Source organism: Prosopis cineraria, unplaced genomic scaffold, assembly GCF_029017545.1.
Source record: "Prosopis cineraria cultivar Desert tree isolate PC_DT_omini unplaced genomic scaffold, ASM2901754v1 PC11, whole genome shotgun sequence".
Classification (NCBI taxonomy): Eukaryota; Viridiplantae; Streptophyta; class Magnoliopsida; order Fabales; family Fabaceae; genus Prosopis; species Prosopis cineraria.
This window is the reverse complement of record NW_026555342.1, coordinates 3,282,178-3,299,489: the sequence shown is the minus strand read 5'-3', so window position 1 is coordinate 3,299,489 and position 17,312 is coordinate 3,282,178. Positions and strand designations below refer to the sequence as shown.

At 33.8% G+C, this 17,312-nt stretch overlaps 2 protein-coding genes across 7 annotated transcripts; both read left to right on the top strand.

The window, feature by feature from the left end:
- Positions 1-266: 266 nt before the first annotated feature.
- LOC129284958 (ATP phosphoribosyltransferase 2, chloroplastic-like) lies at positions 267-7,801 on the top strand. The gene is made up of 11 exons (XM_054920481.1): positions 267-806; positions 1,400-1,459; positions 4,401-4,514; positions 5,216-5,281; positions 5,371-5,478; positions 5,577-5,660; positions 6,037-6,138; positions 6,255-6,368; positions 6,462-6,542; positions 6,741-6,860; positions 7,338-7,801. The coding sequence occupies exons 1-11, from the start codon at positions 576-578 to the stop codon at positions 7,431-7,433; spliced, it is 1,176 nt and encodes a 391-aa protein (XP_054776456.1). The 5' UTR covers positions 267-575; the 3' UTR covers positions 7,434-7,801.
- Positions 7,802-9,371: 1,570 nt separating this feature from the next.
- On the top strand, positions 9,372-15,152 carry LOC129284753 (LRR receptor-like serine/threonine-protein kinase RPK2). 6 transcript variants are annotated; one of them, XM_054920213.1, is made up of 4 exons: positions 9,372-13,110; positions 13,254-13,320; positions 14,572-14,647; positions 14,788-15,151. In XM_054920213.1, exon 1 carries the CDS (start codon positions 9,815-9,817, stop codon positions 12,932-12,934), a length of 3,120 nt encoding a protein of 1,039 aa, XP_054776188.1. In that variant the 5' UTR covers positions 9,372-9,814; the 3' UTR covers positions 12,935-13,110; positions 13,254-13,320; positions 14,572-14,647; positions 14,788-15,151. The 6 variants fall into 6 exon arrangements, with proteins under 6 accessions (XP_054776188.1, XP_054776189.1, XP_054776183.1 ...); XM_054920214.1 differs by having other exon boundaries at positions 14,569-14,647; XM_054920210.1 differs by having other exon boundaries at positions 9,383-9,482; positions 9,623-13,110; positions 14,572-15,151.
- Positions 15,153-17,312: the final 2,160 nt, after the last annotated feature.

The following is a 17,312-nucleotide window of genomic DNA, read 5'->3' as shown; positions in this document are numbered from 1 at the left end:
CTGCCTTTTTTAAATTTTGGAAAAGGATGTTTCAGTTACTTTTGGCAACAATTTTATTTTGTTTCAGATAATATTTTTTGAGAGTATTTTCAAATTTTTTTGGGCTTTCTTAATAAATAACTCTCTTTCCTAGCCTTATATTAAAATTCTATCAACATAAAAAACGAGCGTGAAGAAGCAAAACAAAAAACAAACTTTTCTTGTTGGCCAAAATTTCTTTTGCGACCATCTTTCCAAAAAGAGGGAAAAAAATGGTCATTTGCCATCAAAATCAGAACTGAGTGAGATCGAGTCTCCGAAAACTTCCTTTCCCTTCCACACTACCACAGAAAAATCTCTCTGCATAATGCATTAGCCATTAGGCCACTTGGTTCACGAATACAGACTATAGCGACTAACCTTGTTCTACTATTATTCATGTTTACATAGTACAAACCACAAAAAGAAGATATCAATCATCTTTCCCCGAAGGAATCTTCCGCATCTTTCCAGACGGCGCCGTTTCTGTCTTCTCACCAGGTCTCTGCGTCATCATCAACCATCATCCCCATCTCCAGCTCCAGCCTCCTTCTGTAATGGCCGTCGCTATGTGGGGGTTGTCGACCCAGCCTCGTTTCTCAACCATGTCTTTCCACATTTCACTCAGATCTCCCACTTCGCGCTGCTACGCTTCGCAGTCTCAGTCTCAGTCTCAGGTTGCCTTCGTCAATGGGAACGCCGGAAGCAGAGATTCCGAGAGGCAAGTGATTCGTCTTGGTTTGCCCAGTAAAGGTCGCATGTCTGCTGATACCCTTGAACTTCTCAAGGTACCTTGGGATTTTCTGCTCCTGGGGTCTTAACGGTTGATGAGAAAAATGCGGGAAAACCAGTTTTCTTTTTGTAGTTGTTTTTGTAATTTTCTTATTCTTCTTTGGTGGGCTTCTTCCAGAGTCTTCATATTTTGCAATTGAACTACAGCTTATATATTTTGTTCAATCAGAAAACAGATTAGGCTAGTTTTGCTTTGTTGTCAATTTTGTAATGTTACTATCTCCATCTATTTCTCTATTAAGTTGTAGTCCTCGAAAATGCTATGCATAATAGTTGTGAAGCAGGAAGGAAATATGGGAATCGGGTACAAATAGTGTCATAAGAGAGAGTGTTGTGTGTGTGTGTGTGTGTGTGAATCTGGGTTTATGCTTTGTGTTTATTTCTTCAAAGTTTTATATTCTTCTTTAAAGTTTTATATTCCTATGTGGTCTAGTAATACTTGGCACTTGTCATTAAAAAAAGTGAGAGAAGATAAAGATAGAAGCTAGTGTACATTCAAGTTTGCGCATTGTCGTCTCCTTACCCATCAATCTCTTGCAAAAGTAAAATCTGACAATTTTTTTTTTTTTGGATGATCTATCTTGCAAAGGATTGTCAATTGTCAGTTAAACAAGTTAATCCCAGACAGTATGTTGCTGAAATTCCTCAGGTGTGTTTCTCTTTGCCCTTGATTTGGTGCATTTTATGGTTTTAATCTTCTTCAGTTAACGATCCTGACATAATGCGTTCCATTTAGTTTGAGTTCCCTCCTACCATATGGAGCCCATGCATGCCTGCATTTGCCCATGTATAAATATTAAGATTTTTCCCTAGATGTCATGATCTTCACATTCTTCAATTTTCCCTCTTCTTTCCCCTTCTGAGTCTAGTACTCTAATTTTGAAGCAATTCATCTAAAGAGCTTGTTTATGTAAGCCTTAAAAAGAGGCATCACAATGAGTGATGGATAATGATGGCGTTTGCATTTCTTTCTTGATTTTTATTTATACCATCGTATGAACTCTAAAGTGTTAGTGGACTTATTCTATTGCTGATGATTTTTGTTGTACTGGCTGCTCCTGCTGTTTAGTAGTGATGTCCTCATTAATATCGAGTATTTATGAATTTGAAGGTGTTATTAGGCTAGGGTACAAATTTTACTGTCAAATTTAAATCGTGCAATGCTCTTTTGCATGCCAAGGTTGCTCTGGCGATTTCAGGTCTTGTCTTCCCATCCTGGAAATGATTTTATAAATGGAATGGACAACACTGTAAGATGAGGATTCTCATAATAGCAGTTGGTTTACTAACCTCTTCTTATTCATCAAAAACCTTCAATTACTTTGTATAATTCATGAAGGAGCATCTATCTGCAAATTCTAATTTTCTCCGTCTCCGGTATTCCCTTGAATTGTGGTATTCACTCCGTCTAAGAGAGCTATGAGTGAAGCTCGTTCTAAAGCTTTTGAAGAATTTTATAAGAGTTTTGAGATAAAAGAAGGGAACAAAACATTTATAAGATTGCTAAGAGTTGGAAAAAAAATCAAGAGATCTAAAACAGGTAAGGTGTATAAAGGATGAAGAGGGAATAATTTTAGTTATAGACGATGAAATTAAAAACAGATGGGAGACTTACTTTTCTAAACTTTTCAATGATGGAGAGGGTTCGTCTAGTAACTTGGAGGATTTAGTAACTCGTAAAGGAGAACAAAATTTGTCATTCTATCAAATAATAAGTGATAAAGAGATAAAGGAAGCTCTTAAGAAAATGGCAAATGGGAGAGCCAACGGACTTGATTGTATATCTATTGAAATGTGAAAATGTTTTGGTGAAGAAGGGGTACGATGTTTAATTAAGTTATTTAATGTGATTTTACGGTCCAAGAAAATGCCTGACGACTGGAGGAAAAGTACATTAATTCCTATTTACAAAAATAAATGGGATATTTAAAATTGTACTAATTATAGAGAGATTAAACTCATGAGCTATACAATGAAATTGTGAGAGAAAGTAATTGAGCATAGGTTGAGATTAGAGACAAGTATTTCTGAGAATCAGTTTGGTTTTATGCCAGGTACATTGACTACAGAGGCGATTTATCTATTAAGAGGATTAATGAAAAAGTATCGTTGTAAAGATAAAGATTTACACATGATTTTTATTGATTTGGAAAAAGCTTATGATTGTATACTAAGAGAAGTGCTTTGGAAAGCCTTGAAAAAGAAGGGAGTATGGATTGCTTATACTAAAGTTATACAAGATATGTATGAGGAGATAAAAACTAGTATAAGAACGTCTATTGGTCAAACAAAGCACTTTTCTATAAAAATTGGACTACATCAAGGATTATTTTTGAGTCCTTATCTATTTAACTTGGTCCTAAGTGTTTTGACGGAGCATATTCAAGGGAAAATTCTCAAATGTATGCTTTTCGTAGATGATATAGTTCTTATAGCAGAGACAAGAGAAGAGATTAATTGTAAATTTGAGTTATAGAGGAGAATATTGAAGTTGAAAGGTTTCCGTATGAATAGGGGTAAGACGAAATATTTATATTGTAAATTTGATAAGAGACTAGTTGATAGTAATTTGGAAATAAAATTGGGAGATCAAATTATATCTCAAGTGAAAAAGTTTAGATATTTGAGAGCCTTATTCAAAATGATGGTGAAATCAGTGGGGATATTTCACATAAGATTCAAGTTGGGTGGTTTAATTGGAGAAAAGCTTTAGGAGTTATTTACGACTGTAAGGTGCCTAATAAACTTAAAGGAAAGTTTTATCATATTGCTATTAGATCGGCTGTTATATAGTAGTGAATGCTGGGCTTTAACAGGGCAGCAATAGCATAAAGTTGGAGTCACAGAGATGGGAATGTTACGATGGATGTGCGAATATACACGTAAAGATAAAGTTCGAAATGAGTACGTACGCGAAAAAGTGAGGGTAGCACTTATTGAGAAAAAAATGATAGAAAATCATTTGAGATGGTTTGGACATGTACAAAGAAGACCTTGGGAGGTACCAGTGAGAAAAGTGGAACATATAACTTTAAGCCCTATTAAGAGGGGTAGAGGAAGGTCTAAGAAAACATTCTTGAAAGTTGTTGAACACGATCTCTTAATTAATAATATTTTTAAAAGCTTGGTAAATGATAGAGCATAATGATGTCTTGTAATCTATGTAACCGACCCCACCTAGTAGGATAAAGGCTTCTTGTTGTTGTTATTGTTGTATGGTATTCCCTTGAATTAAATGCCATGAAAACTCATAGGCTAGTTGCTGGCATTTCATCCTTGGTGAACATGGAGACCATGATCTGGATTTTTTTTTTCTTTTACTTTTATCAAACATTGCTGAAATCATTGCACCTGCATGGCCAATATAGTCCGAAGGCATATACACTGGTTATATTTTCCATGTCATCTGTGCCCTTTCTTTGCTTCCTTTTCTTAGACTGACCCAGCATCTGACGTGCTGGTAAAAACACGTGCCAACTATTCTCACCGTTTTCATATCATGTGTTTAATAGTACTTATAAATGCTATTTTCCTTATAGGCCAGACCAGTTCAATGGTCATAAATCTGTTTTTGTTTTTTAATTCTGCAGCTCTCCAACTTGGAAGTTTGGTTTCAGAGGCCGAAAGATATAGTAAGAAAATTGTTATCAGGAGATCTTGACCTTGGTATTGTGGGTCTTGATACAATCAGCGAATATGGTCAGGTGTGTTCAAATATACAATGATATATAAATGGTTGATTTAAGTTAGGCTTCCTGATGTGTTTCTAACTAAATGTGCTTCCCAGTTTGAGATTACATTTAATATCCATATTTTTTTCTTCTGACTCCTGAAGCATAAAGACTTGACTGTTTTCCAGTTTTAGGTTTCCCTTGTGCGTTCTTTTAGATGCTACTATATTATTTTGGTAATTGATGCTGATTTTTTTGTCCCCTAATGGTTGTATGTGGTTTAATATAAAGAAGAACATTTTGTTGGAACAAAAGAAACATAGCACATTTCCATCCCCTTTTCAATGCAGCAAAGCGCCCAATCTCTTTGCATATCTAATGAAGACATTCCCTGATACACGAGAATTAGGAATAGTAAGGTAATTATGCATAGAAAAGTAGTTTGGGAATATACTCAATATCTCTATAAATAGGGTCCTCAGAGATGTAATCGGTGTCTAGTGAACGATATCACTACTTTCTTAGTCTCTCTTCTCCTTCTACGTGTATCACTCCCTTTTAAAAAGAGCACCAAGAGCTAAACACCATAGAGAGGCCATAGTTATTATACTTTCCCTTGATGGTTGAATCAACAACATTTCTATAGTTATCACTCCCTTAACTTATTGTACTTGTGTCATGTCTTGCATTTTGGATTATCACAAAATATTAATCTTAAGATTTACATGTACCAGGGGGATGAAGATCTTATACTTGTACATGAGGCTCTGGAATATGGAGATTGCCGTTTATCCATTGCAGTGAGTTAAAATTTTGTTTTGGCCTACTGCCACATGCTGCTTCCGTTATTGGCTTTATTTCAAGTCATCTTGACCATCTCTTGTTTCAGATTCCCCAATATGGAATTTTTGAAAATATAAATTCACTGAAGGAGCTTGCACAAATGCCTCAATGGACAGAAGAAAGGCCTCTGCGTGTTGCTACTGGATTCACCTATGTATGAGTTTCATTCAATGTTACTAGGATTTTCATTTTTGCTAGATTTCCTTCTGCCATCTTTTCATAAAAAGTGAATCATGATCTTGTTCCTTTCAGCTAGGTCCTAAATTTATGAGAGAGAATGGGATCAAACATGTGTTTTTTTCTACTGCTGATGGAGCACTGGAAGCAGCACCTGCGGTGAGAGATTGCTTGTACTTCTATTGAAAAATTTATTTTCTTCAACTACTCTGTGTTATAACTATTTTCTTGTTGGGGGTTACTGTTGGTTGCTGGTTAAACTTAGTGGTTGTTGATAGATGCCATAAATTTGTTCTATAGCTTAATGAGTAGTGATCTAACACTATGTCTATGTGTAAAAATAAGGAAACATGCTCCTAATATTTAGGGATGACATAGATGATGGTATAATTTGATAATCCTTTGTTCATTTATCTTGTATCTTTGTATGTGAGCTAACATAATGTAACTAACTGCTGTTCTTAAATAATTCAAAGTGATGTTAAAGCCATTTGCCACGTGATATTTATCTATAATATTTCTTGCTCTTAATTAGATGGGAATAGCTGATGCTATATTGGACCTTGTGAGTAGTGGGACCACGCTGAGAGAAAACAACTTGAAAGAAATTGAAGGAGGAACTGTGTTGGAAAGTCAGGTTAACAATTGTCTTCTCTTAGCACAATTTCCTTTGCAAATTGCATGCACCAGGCAACCGCTTCAGCAATGGCATATATCAGGCTTATCTCATTTGTGCAATTGAATGTTTTTCAGGCTGCCCTTATTGCAAGCAGGAAATCCATGATGCAAAGGAAAGGAGTTCTGGAGACAACTCATGAGATACTTGAAAGATTGGAAGCACATCTGAGGGCACTTGGACAGTTCACGGTGCATACATCAAATTTATAATCCGTTTCTCGTAAATCTGTTTGACTTTTTTTTGGGCTCTTCTATCCCATTTTCTGATGCCATACTTGACAGGTTACTGCAAACATGAGAGGAAGTAGTGCAGAGGAAGTGGCTGAGAGAATATTGAGTCAGCCATCCTTATCTGGTTTGCAGGTATGATATTGAGTACAATATAATCCAACCCTTGTGCTTGTATCATTTGGGATAGCAGGAGGGAACATATCCCTCTGGCATTTACATTTTGTAATCGCAAACTTTTTTCATACTCTGCTGTCGTAACTATGAGTAACGTTATGTTTTTAACCATAACTCTCTCAATTTAAAGAGTTGCACTTGATTGATTATCTACAGGGACCTACTATAAGTCCTGTTTTCTGCAAACGTGATGGGAAGGTATCAGCAGACTACTATGCCATTGTCATATGTGTGCCGAAAAAAGAACTATACAAGTCTATACAGCAACTGAGAGCGGTGAGTCCATCCATAGGACCTCCAATTTTCTTTCACTGTCTTTATTGGGATGTTGGGTGTTTGAATGGATAGACAAGGGAGGTGTATTTAAATCATGTCCGTTACATGTCCTCTGGCATCTAGAGTTGTAATTTTCCATCCTCACCTGAAGGTATCGCTTTAGATGACACAATTTCTATAGCACATATGGAGACGTACTTTAATCTATATGAATTTTGCGTGGACCAGTGCCGGTTTACCATTATTTTGGTAAATCCAGCTGCTCTTTACCGCTGTTTTGAACAGTAATACGAGTTTTATGGTCTTTGGCAAAGGGGTTATGAGCTTCATCTTTAATCTGTTGGATCTTCTCAGAACTTTTTGTCATTCTGTATGACATATTACTGCAATGCTTGCTTTGTTGAATTGAGTGTCCGAACCTTGGAGGATCCAAATCTGTCAGTTTAGTTTTACATTGACTCGATCCATTCGATGCAGATTGGCGGCAGTGGAGTTCTCATATCGCCATTGACCTATATTTTTGATGAGGAAACTCCAAGATGGCGTCGGCTTCTCTCGAAACTTGGAATGTAAGCTACTTAGATAGTGTTCAAATGGTGGAGAGCCTTTTTTTCAGGTTATTTACTGCTATAGCCACAAGGAAGGACTTCCATTTCTGTTGTGAAAGCCTCAAGATGAAGATGATGACCAAAGCCCAGGTTTTGATTCCAAATCCACGATGGGGCATTTAATGTGGAAACGCATTATGTCTAAGATCCCATCTAGTTGTTCTGCTTAAGGATGATGAACTTTTTATTCTTGGGTTTAGAGATGCTTCCTAAGTTTCTAGAAATGTTTTAAATTTGTTCATTGTAAATTTAATTTTGATCAAGTAATGTGGTTTTTTTGTTGGAAATATTAACGGCTATTTGATATTATAAAACTTTGTTATGTGTTGTGAATTGACATATTGTTTTTTTTTTTTTTGACTCATGTTTCATTTAATGCTTGTTGGTTTTCTATGAGGTGTCAGCCCAGACACAATTTGCACTGGGCTTGATGTAATATAAAAATGATGCCATTTGGTATATATTTTATGGTTTATGTCACTCTCGTATGAAATACATCCAAATGCCAAGTCAACATCATATTGAAATATGGAAAATACTTGAATATTTTTGACGCCAGTTAAATGTTTTTATATCTTCCATTTATGTATATATTGCAGGTTAAAGCTTTAAATTTCCATATCCCTGTAATTATGTTTGTGTATAACTACCAACAAATTACAAATATTACCAATGAGCATTGGCTCTAATGAAAGAGTTTAGTTCCTTAGAATGCTTGAATCCCTCTCAATTAGGGTGTTTATATTTAATATTCAATTGTGTTTCAAACATGATTGTTTTTAATAGAATGGCTCTTGTGTGTAATAAAAAACTACTTATATATATATATGTATGTATGTATGTATGTATGTATGTATGTATGTATATTTCATTGAAAAAAAAAATTGGGTGAGTTGAGTTTTAGGGTTTTGTCGGTTACTAAGGCTAGGGTATTTTATGTCTCTAAGTTCAAAGAGTTTTCATAGTCATAGAAGCGCCCTATCAATAAAATCTTCACATCGACAATGGAATTTAATCCTACAATTTTGTAAGTTATTTGTTAAACATTTACCATCTTGACTAATCTTTATTGGTTTACTTGCATATATTTAACTTGTCATTGTTGCTCCTACATATGTACTTAATTTTTGGTTAAGGTGCAATTTTGTTTTAAATTATTTTTAGAAAAGCAATATTACCTTTAAACTACTCATCATAGCAATATTCTTATTAATCTTTTTTAAATCAAAACAATGTTACTCTCGCTGTTTAAATATTATAAACATCCGTTAACTAAAGAGATATAATAAAAAGTGAGTTTTACGAGTTATAATTAACGAATGTTTATGATTTTTAAACAGCGGAAATAACATCACTTCAATTTAATTAATTTAGGGAGAACATTACTATGATGAATAGTTTAAATATGATATTGCTCTTTTGAAAATAGTTTGATGACAAAATTGCACCTTATTCCTTAATTTTTTTCAAAGATATAAGAGGTACATGAATTAAAAAAAGAATTAAATGTTACTTTTGTACTTGAAGTATTAGGGACAGCTGATGTCTTAAAATTAATTTTGGGTGAATGTCTCCCCTAAACATGTAAACCAAATAAATTTTACTTTTATCATTAACTTTGATGTTTAAAGTCATTTTATTTGACAAAAAATGTTTAGACGGCACTCCATGTGGTGTCCACATTAATTTCAAGTTTTTAATTATCTTTTGAAAGAAAAAAATTTCAAGATTTTAATTCTCAAGAATTAACAAATTTAATAGATCAAACCATCAGGGTTTAGTTAAAATAAAATGAATTATAAAATTTAATTTAAAATAAGAAAAACTAATTAAATTTTTTTTCGTATCAGTTAAGGATTCATGCAATTAATGATGATGATGATGATGATGATGATGTGGCGCCCCTAACCTTTTCCCGAAACCAATCTCGACTAAGGAAGATTCAAAACTGAACGACGAAACTCAGAAATCTCAGCGGCAAAGAGTGGAATCTCATTCAGACTCTGGTCATGAGGTAATAGTTTCATGTTTAGTTATTTTCTGTAAATCAGGGTTGGCTTTTCAACTTTAATTCGGTTTTTAGCCACTGGGACAGTCTCCGCCTCACTCTTGCACCTTTGTCTTCTTCTCTTTTGACTCTGCTACTCTTGACAGTTGACACAAGCACTCCCTTTTCACTTCTAGTCACTGCCGGCGCCGCCGTCATTCTTCGCTGCTGTTTTTTGGCCGGTGGAGAACTCGTCATTGGGGAGAGATCTAAGCGGTATCGAGAATCTGGCTACCATGATTGATTGACTGATAAATTAGTATTTGAAAAGGCCGAATTGCTTTCTTCCCGGATCGAATATGGCTCTTCTTCTTACTCTTCTTTTTCTTGCCTTTGTCTTTCTCTTCACCGCCCATTGCTCAGAAGCTATTGCTACTTCGGTCCCTAGCGATGCATTGTCCCTTCTCAGCTTCAAGGACTCTGTCTCTTCCGAATCTTCGGACCTTCTCTCTGGATGGAGTATGGAGTCTTCTGAAAGTTACTGTCAATGGCACGGCGTCACCTGCGAGAATAGGCTTTCTGGCAGAGTTATTGCTTTGAACTTGACTGGACTTCGCGGCGGCAAGCTCGCTTCTTCCATTGGAGACATGTCTGAGCTTCGAGTTTTGTCCATTCCCCTCAATATGTTCTCCGGTGAGATCCCAGAGAGTCTGGGGAAACTTCGGTTTCTCGAGGTTCTTGAGCTTCAAGGAAACAATTTTTCTGGGAGGATCCCTAGCCAAATAAGTTATCTTCCATCTCTTCGCATTCTTAACCTCTCTAATAATGCATTGTCCGGTTCTATGCCCAGTAAATTGGTTGGCTCTGGAAATGCTAGCGTCATTGACTTGTCGAATAATCAGCTTTCCGGTTCAATTGTAGGTAGTTTCAATACTGCCTTTGAATTTTTGAATCATTTGAAGCTGTCCCACAACTTCTTTACAGGCAAAATCCCCTCCGAAATCGGGAAATGCAGAAATTTGAGGACGCTTTTACTCGATGGGAATATCTTGGAAGGAAGTGTCCCTTCCGGGATTGGGTCTATTACGGAACTCAGACTGCTAGATGTCTCTAGAAATAGTCTCACGGGAAGGATCCCAAAAGAGATAGGCAACTGCCGGAAACTGTCAGTGCTTGTGTTGACTGATTTAAACGATCATGCTTCCCCTAATAAGAGCTTGGTGAATAGCTTCAGAGGAGAATTCAATGCTTTTGTTGGAAACATTCCTCCACAGGTGTTGTTGCTTTCAAGTTTAGAGGTTTTATGGGCACCAAGAGCGAATCTTGGCGGACGGTTGCCTAGGGGCTGGACAGATTCATGCTCGCTGAGAGTACTCAACTTGGCAGAGAATTATATTATTGGGGGCATACCAGAAACCTTGGGGATGTGCAGAAATTTAACTTTCCTTGACTTGAGCTCTAACAATTTAGTGGGGTATCTTCCTTCAAAGCAGCTTCAAGTTCCATGTATGATGTACTTCAACGTCAGCTGGAATAACCTATCTGGCATACTTCCAGGATTTGGGAAGGCAAGCTGTGATTTAATCAGAATCCCAGGTGATGCACATGTTGATATTCTAGTTTGGAGATCTTTGATGGGTGCTCTCACTGGATCAGGTTCAGAAGATGATGTTGTCATTAACCATGATTTCAGCTGGAACAGCTTTACGGGATCTTTACCTTCATTCTCACTAGGAGATACTGCAGACAGTAAGATTTCCTACAAGCTATCAATGAATAATAACAAGTTCAGTGGACCTCTACCATATCATCTGGTTTCAAACTGTAATGATCTCAAGATGTTAAAGGTTAACTTGAGTGTGAACCAGCTCTCAGGTGGGAATTCCCAAAAATTGCTTCTTGACTGTTTGCAGTTGACAGAGTTTGAGGCTGCGTACAACCAGATTAGGGGTTCAATTGATCCGCATATTGGTGACTATGCAATGCTCCAACGCCTTGATTTGAGAGGGAACAAACTTACTGGCTTTCTGCCTGATCAATTGGGAAACCTGAAAGACATGAAATGGCTGCTTTTAGGAGGAAACAATTTAACTGGAGAAATCCCTTTTCAACTTGGTCAATTGGCTCCCCTTGTTGTTTTGGATCTATCTCACAATGCTCTTAGTGGCACTATTCCTGCAAGTTTGACAAGCGCCACGACTCTTGAAACTCTGTTGCTAGATCACAACAGGCTCAATGGGGAAATACCTTCATCCTTTTCCACTCTTTCCTGTCTTGTTGATTTTGATGTTTCTTTCAACAACCTGTCTGGTCATATTCCCCATCTTTTTCACCCTAGTGATTGTGACTCCTACAAGGGGAATGTACACCTGCATTCATGCCCTGATCCATACTCTGCCTCCCCTACTTCTCTCCCAATTCCTGTTGAAGTCCAAAATAGGCATAGACCAAAAAAATTGAAGATAGTAATAATAGCTGTGGTCTCTTCAGTCTTCATGGTTCTCTGTGTACTGGGTATAGTTTTGGTGATCACTTTTGGAAGGTACAAGTTTGGTCGGCTCAGTAGCCTTCGAAGCAGGCTGTTAGTGACCTTCCAAGATGTTCCAATTGAACTCAGTTACGATAACATTGTCATAGCCACAGGAAATTTCAGCCTCCAAAATCTAATTGGAACTGGTGGGTTTGGGTCTACTTACAAGGCTGAACTATCCCCTGGTTTCCTTGTTGCCATAAAGAGGTTGTCTTTAGGGAGATTCCAAGGCATTCAACAGTTTGAGAGAGAGATAAGAACCTTAGGGATAATCCGACATAAAAACCTTGTCACTCTGATTGGCTACTACGTAGGAGAGGCCGAAATGTTCTTGATATACAACTACCTTTCAGGTGGGAACCTTGAAACGTTCATACACAACAATTCAGATAAAAACATGTGGCCAATTATCTACAAGATAGCAATAGACATAGCAGAGGCCATAGCTTACCTTCATTACTCCTGCGTTCCTCGTATAGTTCATCGTGACATCAAGCCTAGCAACATCTTACTGGACGAGGATTGCAATGCCTACCTCTCAGATTTTGGATTGGCTAGACTCATGGAGGTATATGAGACCCACGCCACAACTGATGTGGCAGGCACATTTGGGTATGTTGCGCCTGAATATGCCACCACTTGCAGGGTTTCAGACAAGGCAGATGTTTATAGCTTTGGTGTTGTGTTACTAGAATTAATGTCTGGAAGAAAGTCTCTCGATCCATCTTTTTCTGAATATGGAAATGGGTTCAATATTGTCTCGTGGGCTAAGTTGCTAATGACTGAAGGTCGTTCTTCTGAACTGTTCTCACCTGCTTTGAGGGAAGCAGGACCTGAGGAGAAACTGTTGGGGCTTTTAAAAGTTGCGTTAGTCTGCACAGTGGAGACGCTTTCTATTCGGCCATCGATGAAACAGGTTCTTGAGAAATTGAAACAACTTAAAAGTTGAAAACTTTCAGAATCAAGTGTACAGTAATAGAAAGCCATTCATGACTGTTTGATTATACTGACGGTGGCTCATTCCTATGGAATACTGACTCGAGAGAAAATGAGGTCTTCAAGTTCTGTTGCCCGCCGCTAGTGGCTTTGAAGCAACCTTTTCTTGTAAACACAAGGAAGATACAAGTAATCTCTTAATTTTAGTTACAAGGATTCTTTGCTTTCTACTTCAACAATGTCCATTACTTAGAAAATCGCTTCATTAATTATTTTATTTTGTTGAGATACAAATGGCTAATTTTTAAAATGTTCAATTTTAATTATTCAAGATTTAGATGGGAGCTCCTAACGACGACTCATGTACTATTTTCACTGACGAGAGAGATTGATTCTTAGGTAACTCAGTGCGTATTAATACTGATCAATTATTTAGAAAGCAATTTTTGTTTATATACAGCATCATCATTTTTTTTTTTACTTATTGCAGGTTGATATATCATTTTATATTTTTAAATTTTGGAAAGCTTTGAACGTCCCTCCATATCTTTGTAATTATTTACTAATTATTATGGTTTCATGAATTCGTTTTGATAAAATTGTATGAGGTATGCAAATTGAAATTAAAAAAAGAAACCATAAATCTGGAAAAAAAAAAATAGAAAGAAGAGTAGACATTGCAGGCATAAATCAAGAGAAGAGGTCTTATTTTTTTGCAGTGAAGAGGAGAATTTGATGCATTTACTTAGGGCTTGTTTGTTTGGGAAGAAGGGGAGAGGAGGGGAGGGAAAATTTCCCTACAAACCCCCCCCCCAAATTGGAGGGATTTATCTCTCCCCTCCCTTTGAACCAAACGTAGCTTAAGAGTCTGTCAGCTAGTGTAAGAAAAATGGAAAGAAATTTTTACATGCCAAAAGCATTTTCTCACTTTTGGAATATGAATAGTTGTTTGGGTATAGTTTAATAAGATTAAATGTATTTTTTAAAAGTCTTTTTGGGATGAGTTAAATATGTTTTTTTTAAAGCTTCATTTTGTTACTTTTGAGAAGTGAATTTAAAAAGTAAAATCTTATTTGAATATATTATCTTGAGTTTAATATCTTATTGTTTTATTTAAAAATAGTTAATTTATTAAAAATATAATTATCATTTAAATAATAATTTGATATCAAGTTTTTAGCATTATAAATTAAATAATTAATTATGTTAATTTTTAACGTTAATGTATAATAAAAATTATAAATTTTTATCACATTTTTTAAAATTAAAAAATATAAATAATTAGAGATCAAGTTTTTAGCATTATAAATTAAATTTTATGTTATTTAAAATTTTTATCACACTTTTAAAATATTTTAAATATATTACATTTGTATAATAAAAGTTATAAATTATTATGAATTAATGTTCTTTTTGGTAATTGTGTATTCAAAAATACATTTCACCATTATAATTCAAATAATTTTTAGTGTATCAAATTGACTTTTAAAAAAATATATCCAAAAAAAATTTCATTATAACAATTGATTTTTATTAAATTAATTTTTATCAAGTAAACTTTTTATAAATTAAAAACCAAACATACGCTTACATGTTGGAAGTGCTCTAGCTGGACTTATCTTTGTCCTTTTTTTTATTTTTGGCCAGCAGGACTTTCAAATGATGCATTCTTGCAAGCTGAAACCTGAAGGAAGAAAACAAGTACAGCATCATATTGCTTCAGCTGGTGAGTCCATTATACTGGAAACTGGTGGATTTGTGGACCAGTATGGTCATAGCACTTGCGGGGGAGTGATTAGGAAGGCTAATGGAGTTGGATTTTGGCTTTCTGTGACAAAACTGAACCTCTCCCTTTGGCAATCACAGAAATCTAAGGAATCATCCACGGACTCAGACTTTGCTGGAAAAAAAGGATTCAAGAAGGTGGAGTTCTCGTCAGATTATGTTCAGGCCATCAATCTAATTACTAGAGACTTACTAGTAGGAATTGGTCTCTGTAAATTTTATTTTTGCATATGGGGACTTTGTTAGATGTGCCTATTCTCTAGCTAATAGCCTAACGTGTTCAGGATATGTCCAAGTAAAGCTGTATCTCTCTCTCTCTCTCTCTCTCTCCCTCCTTTTTTAATACAAAGCCATGAAAGAAAAACCGTGCGAAAAGATCATTTTGGTCATATCAGCATACAAAAGCTTCTTACAATCAGGTGGTGGCATATCATAAATTTGGATATCATTCTCCCTCATAGTGCGTAGAGATGGAGGAGGATGAAAGAAGCTTACTTTTTGAGAGAACACTATGTAACTCTTGTTTATGGAATCACTTCTTATTAATTCAGCCCCCAAAAAAAAAAAAAATGCAGGCATGAGGCTAAACATTCAAAATACAATAACTTTACTGGTCTGATTATTTTTTGTTTTTTTGTTTTTGTTTTTGAGTCTTGCATTATGTAATGTCTGATCTCAAAGGGGTAAAAAAGACATAATGCGGTAGATGGTTTGTCTTCCCTATAATATTTTTTTTCCCTAAAAGAGTACCGTAAATTAATTGTCTTGTTAGATAAATTCCTTTTTTGATAAAAAATTATACAATACAAATGTTAATTCAAGATATAAATGTTTATAAATATACAAATTTATATGCTTGCCTATATTTAACTAGTTGCTAATTGAATATAAATGTACTTAGAATTTTTTTATAGAGTACGAGATGCGTGAATTATTAAAAAAAATCATGTTAGTATTTTTTTTTCGAAAGTCACGTTAGAAAATAAAAAAGGTAAGATTTTTTTTTTTGGCTGAATACAAGAAATAGACCATACTTAAAGCTGTTACTAGTTTAAATATGTGTTTAATTTTTAATTTGTCAAAAGTTCATTTATTAAAAGTTTATTTGATAAAAATTAATTGTTGTATTGAAATTTATATTTGAATATAAATTTTAAAAAATTAGTTTATTAAACTAAAATTTGTTTAGATTAATGATAATTTATGCTTTTGAATATGCAATGACGAAAAAGTACATTGATTTATTATAATTTATAATTTTTTTATATAAATGTAATATACTAGAAATGTTTAAAAATGTGAAAAAAATTAAAATAACATAAAATTTAATATGTTAAATAATAAGAATAAAAATATAAAGTTTAATATCAAAAAAATTATATAATAAATAATTCAACATTCATTAATATTCATTTGTATTAAATAATAAGGATAAAATATATAAAGTTTGACATGTTGAACAAATATTATGTAAATAATTCAATAATATTAATATTAAAAATTAACATGATTAATTATTTAGTCTATATAATATCTTGTTACAATATTTTTTAAAAAAAATTGGGAACTGAATTTTTATTAACTTGACCTATCAAAAACTTGCATGCAATTTCTTTTTGTATAAAAATCTTGGGTATTATGATCATATAAAAAATGAAGGCAAGCCATGTTTTAAAAGCACATCTCAAAAGCTTTCTCATATTAAGTTAAGAAAAAAGGACTTTCAAAAGCTTTTTAAAAGGACGTTTATAATAAACTTTGAAAAAAATTTTAAAAACTAAACAACTTGAACTTTCTAAAATTTTTAAAAATCCTTTTCAAATGTCAAAAATTAAATACCCAGACACACTAAGTTTACTTATGCCACTTAAGTTGGTAGATAGTTAGTAGCAATATTTTGTCTACTATGCTTTTGGCTAAGTGAGCCTTTCATAATATTATTTAGGAAACAAGTTTAAAATCAACAAAACATAATTTATAAATAATGTTTGACTTTTTCTATATGTTGTACTTAAGGTGGATTTAAATATTATTTATTTTATAATAAATTTTTATCTTTAATATTATCAATATTTTAAAATTTAATTATTTAAATTTAATTAAATAAAATAATTTCAAGTACATAAGTTTTTCTATGTTTATTATATTTATATATATATATATATATTATAAGACCAATATGTTTATATGTCTAATGGTAGCAATAATATTTTTTTTTCCATCAAATATATCTTGAAATGTTGTTGTATATCTTACAGAAATTATTATTTTTAGAAACTGACTATCTAAATTTATTTTTAATAATTTAAATTTAACATTTATAATTGATAATTTTTTTAAAAATATTTTTTAAAAAGTTTGAGGTAGAGATTATTTTTATTTTTAATATTATATTTATTAAAATAAATAATTTTAAAATTATAATATTAAATTTGAATTATACAGAGTAACTGTATAATAAATTTATCATAAATTTAATATTAAATTAAATCATTTATATTAAATATAAAATTTTAATAATTTTTATATTTTATTTTAATAAATAAAAAATGAAAAATGAAAATGAAAGCTTTAAATTATAAACATGGACCGCTTCATCGGGGCGC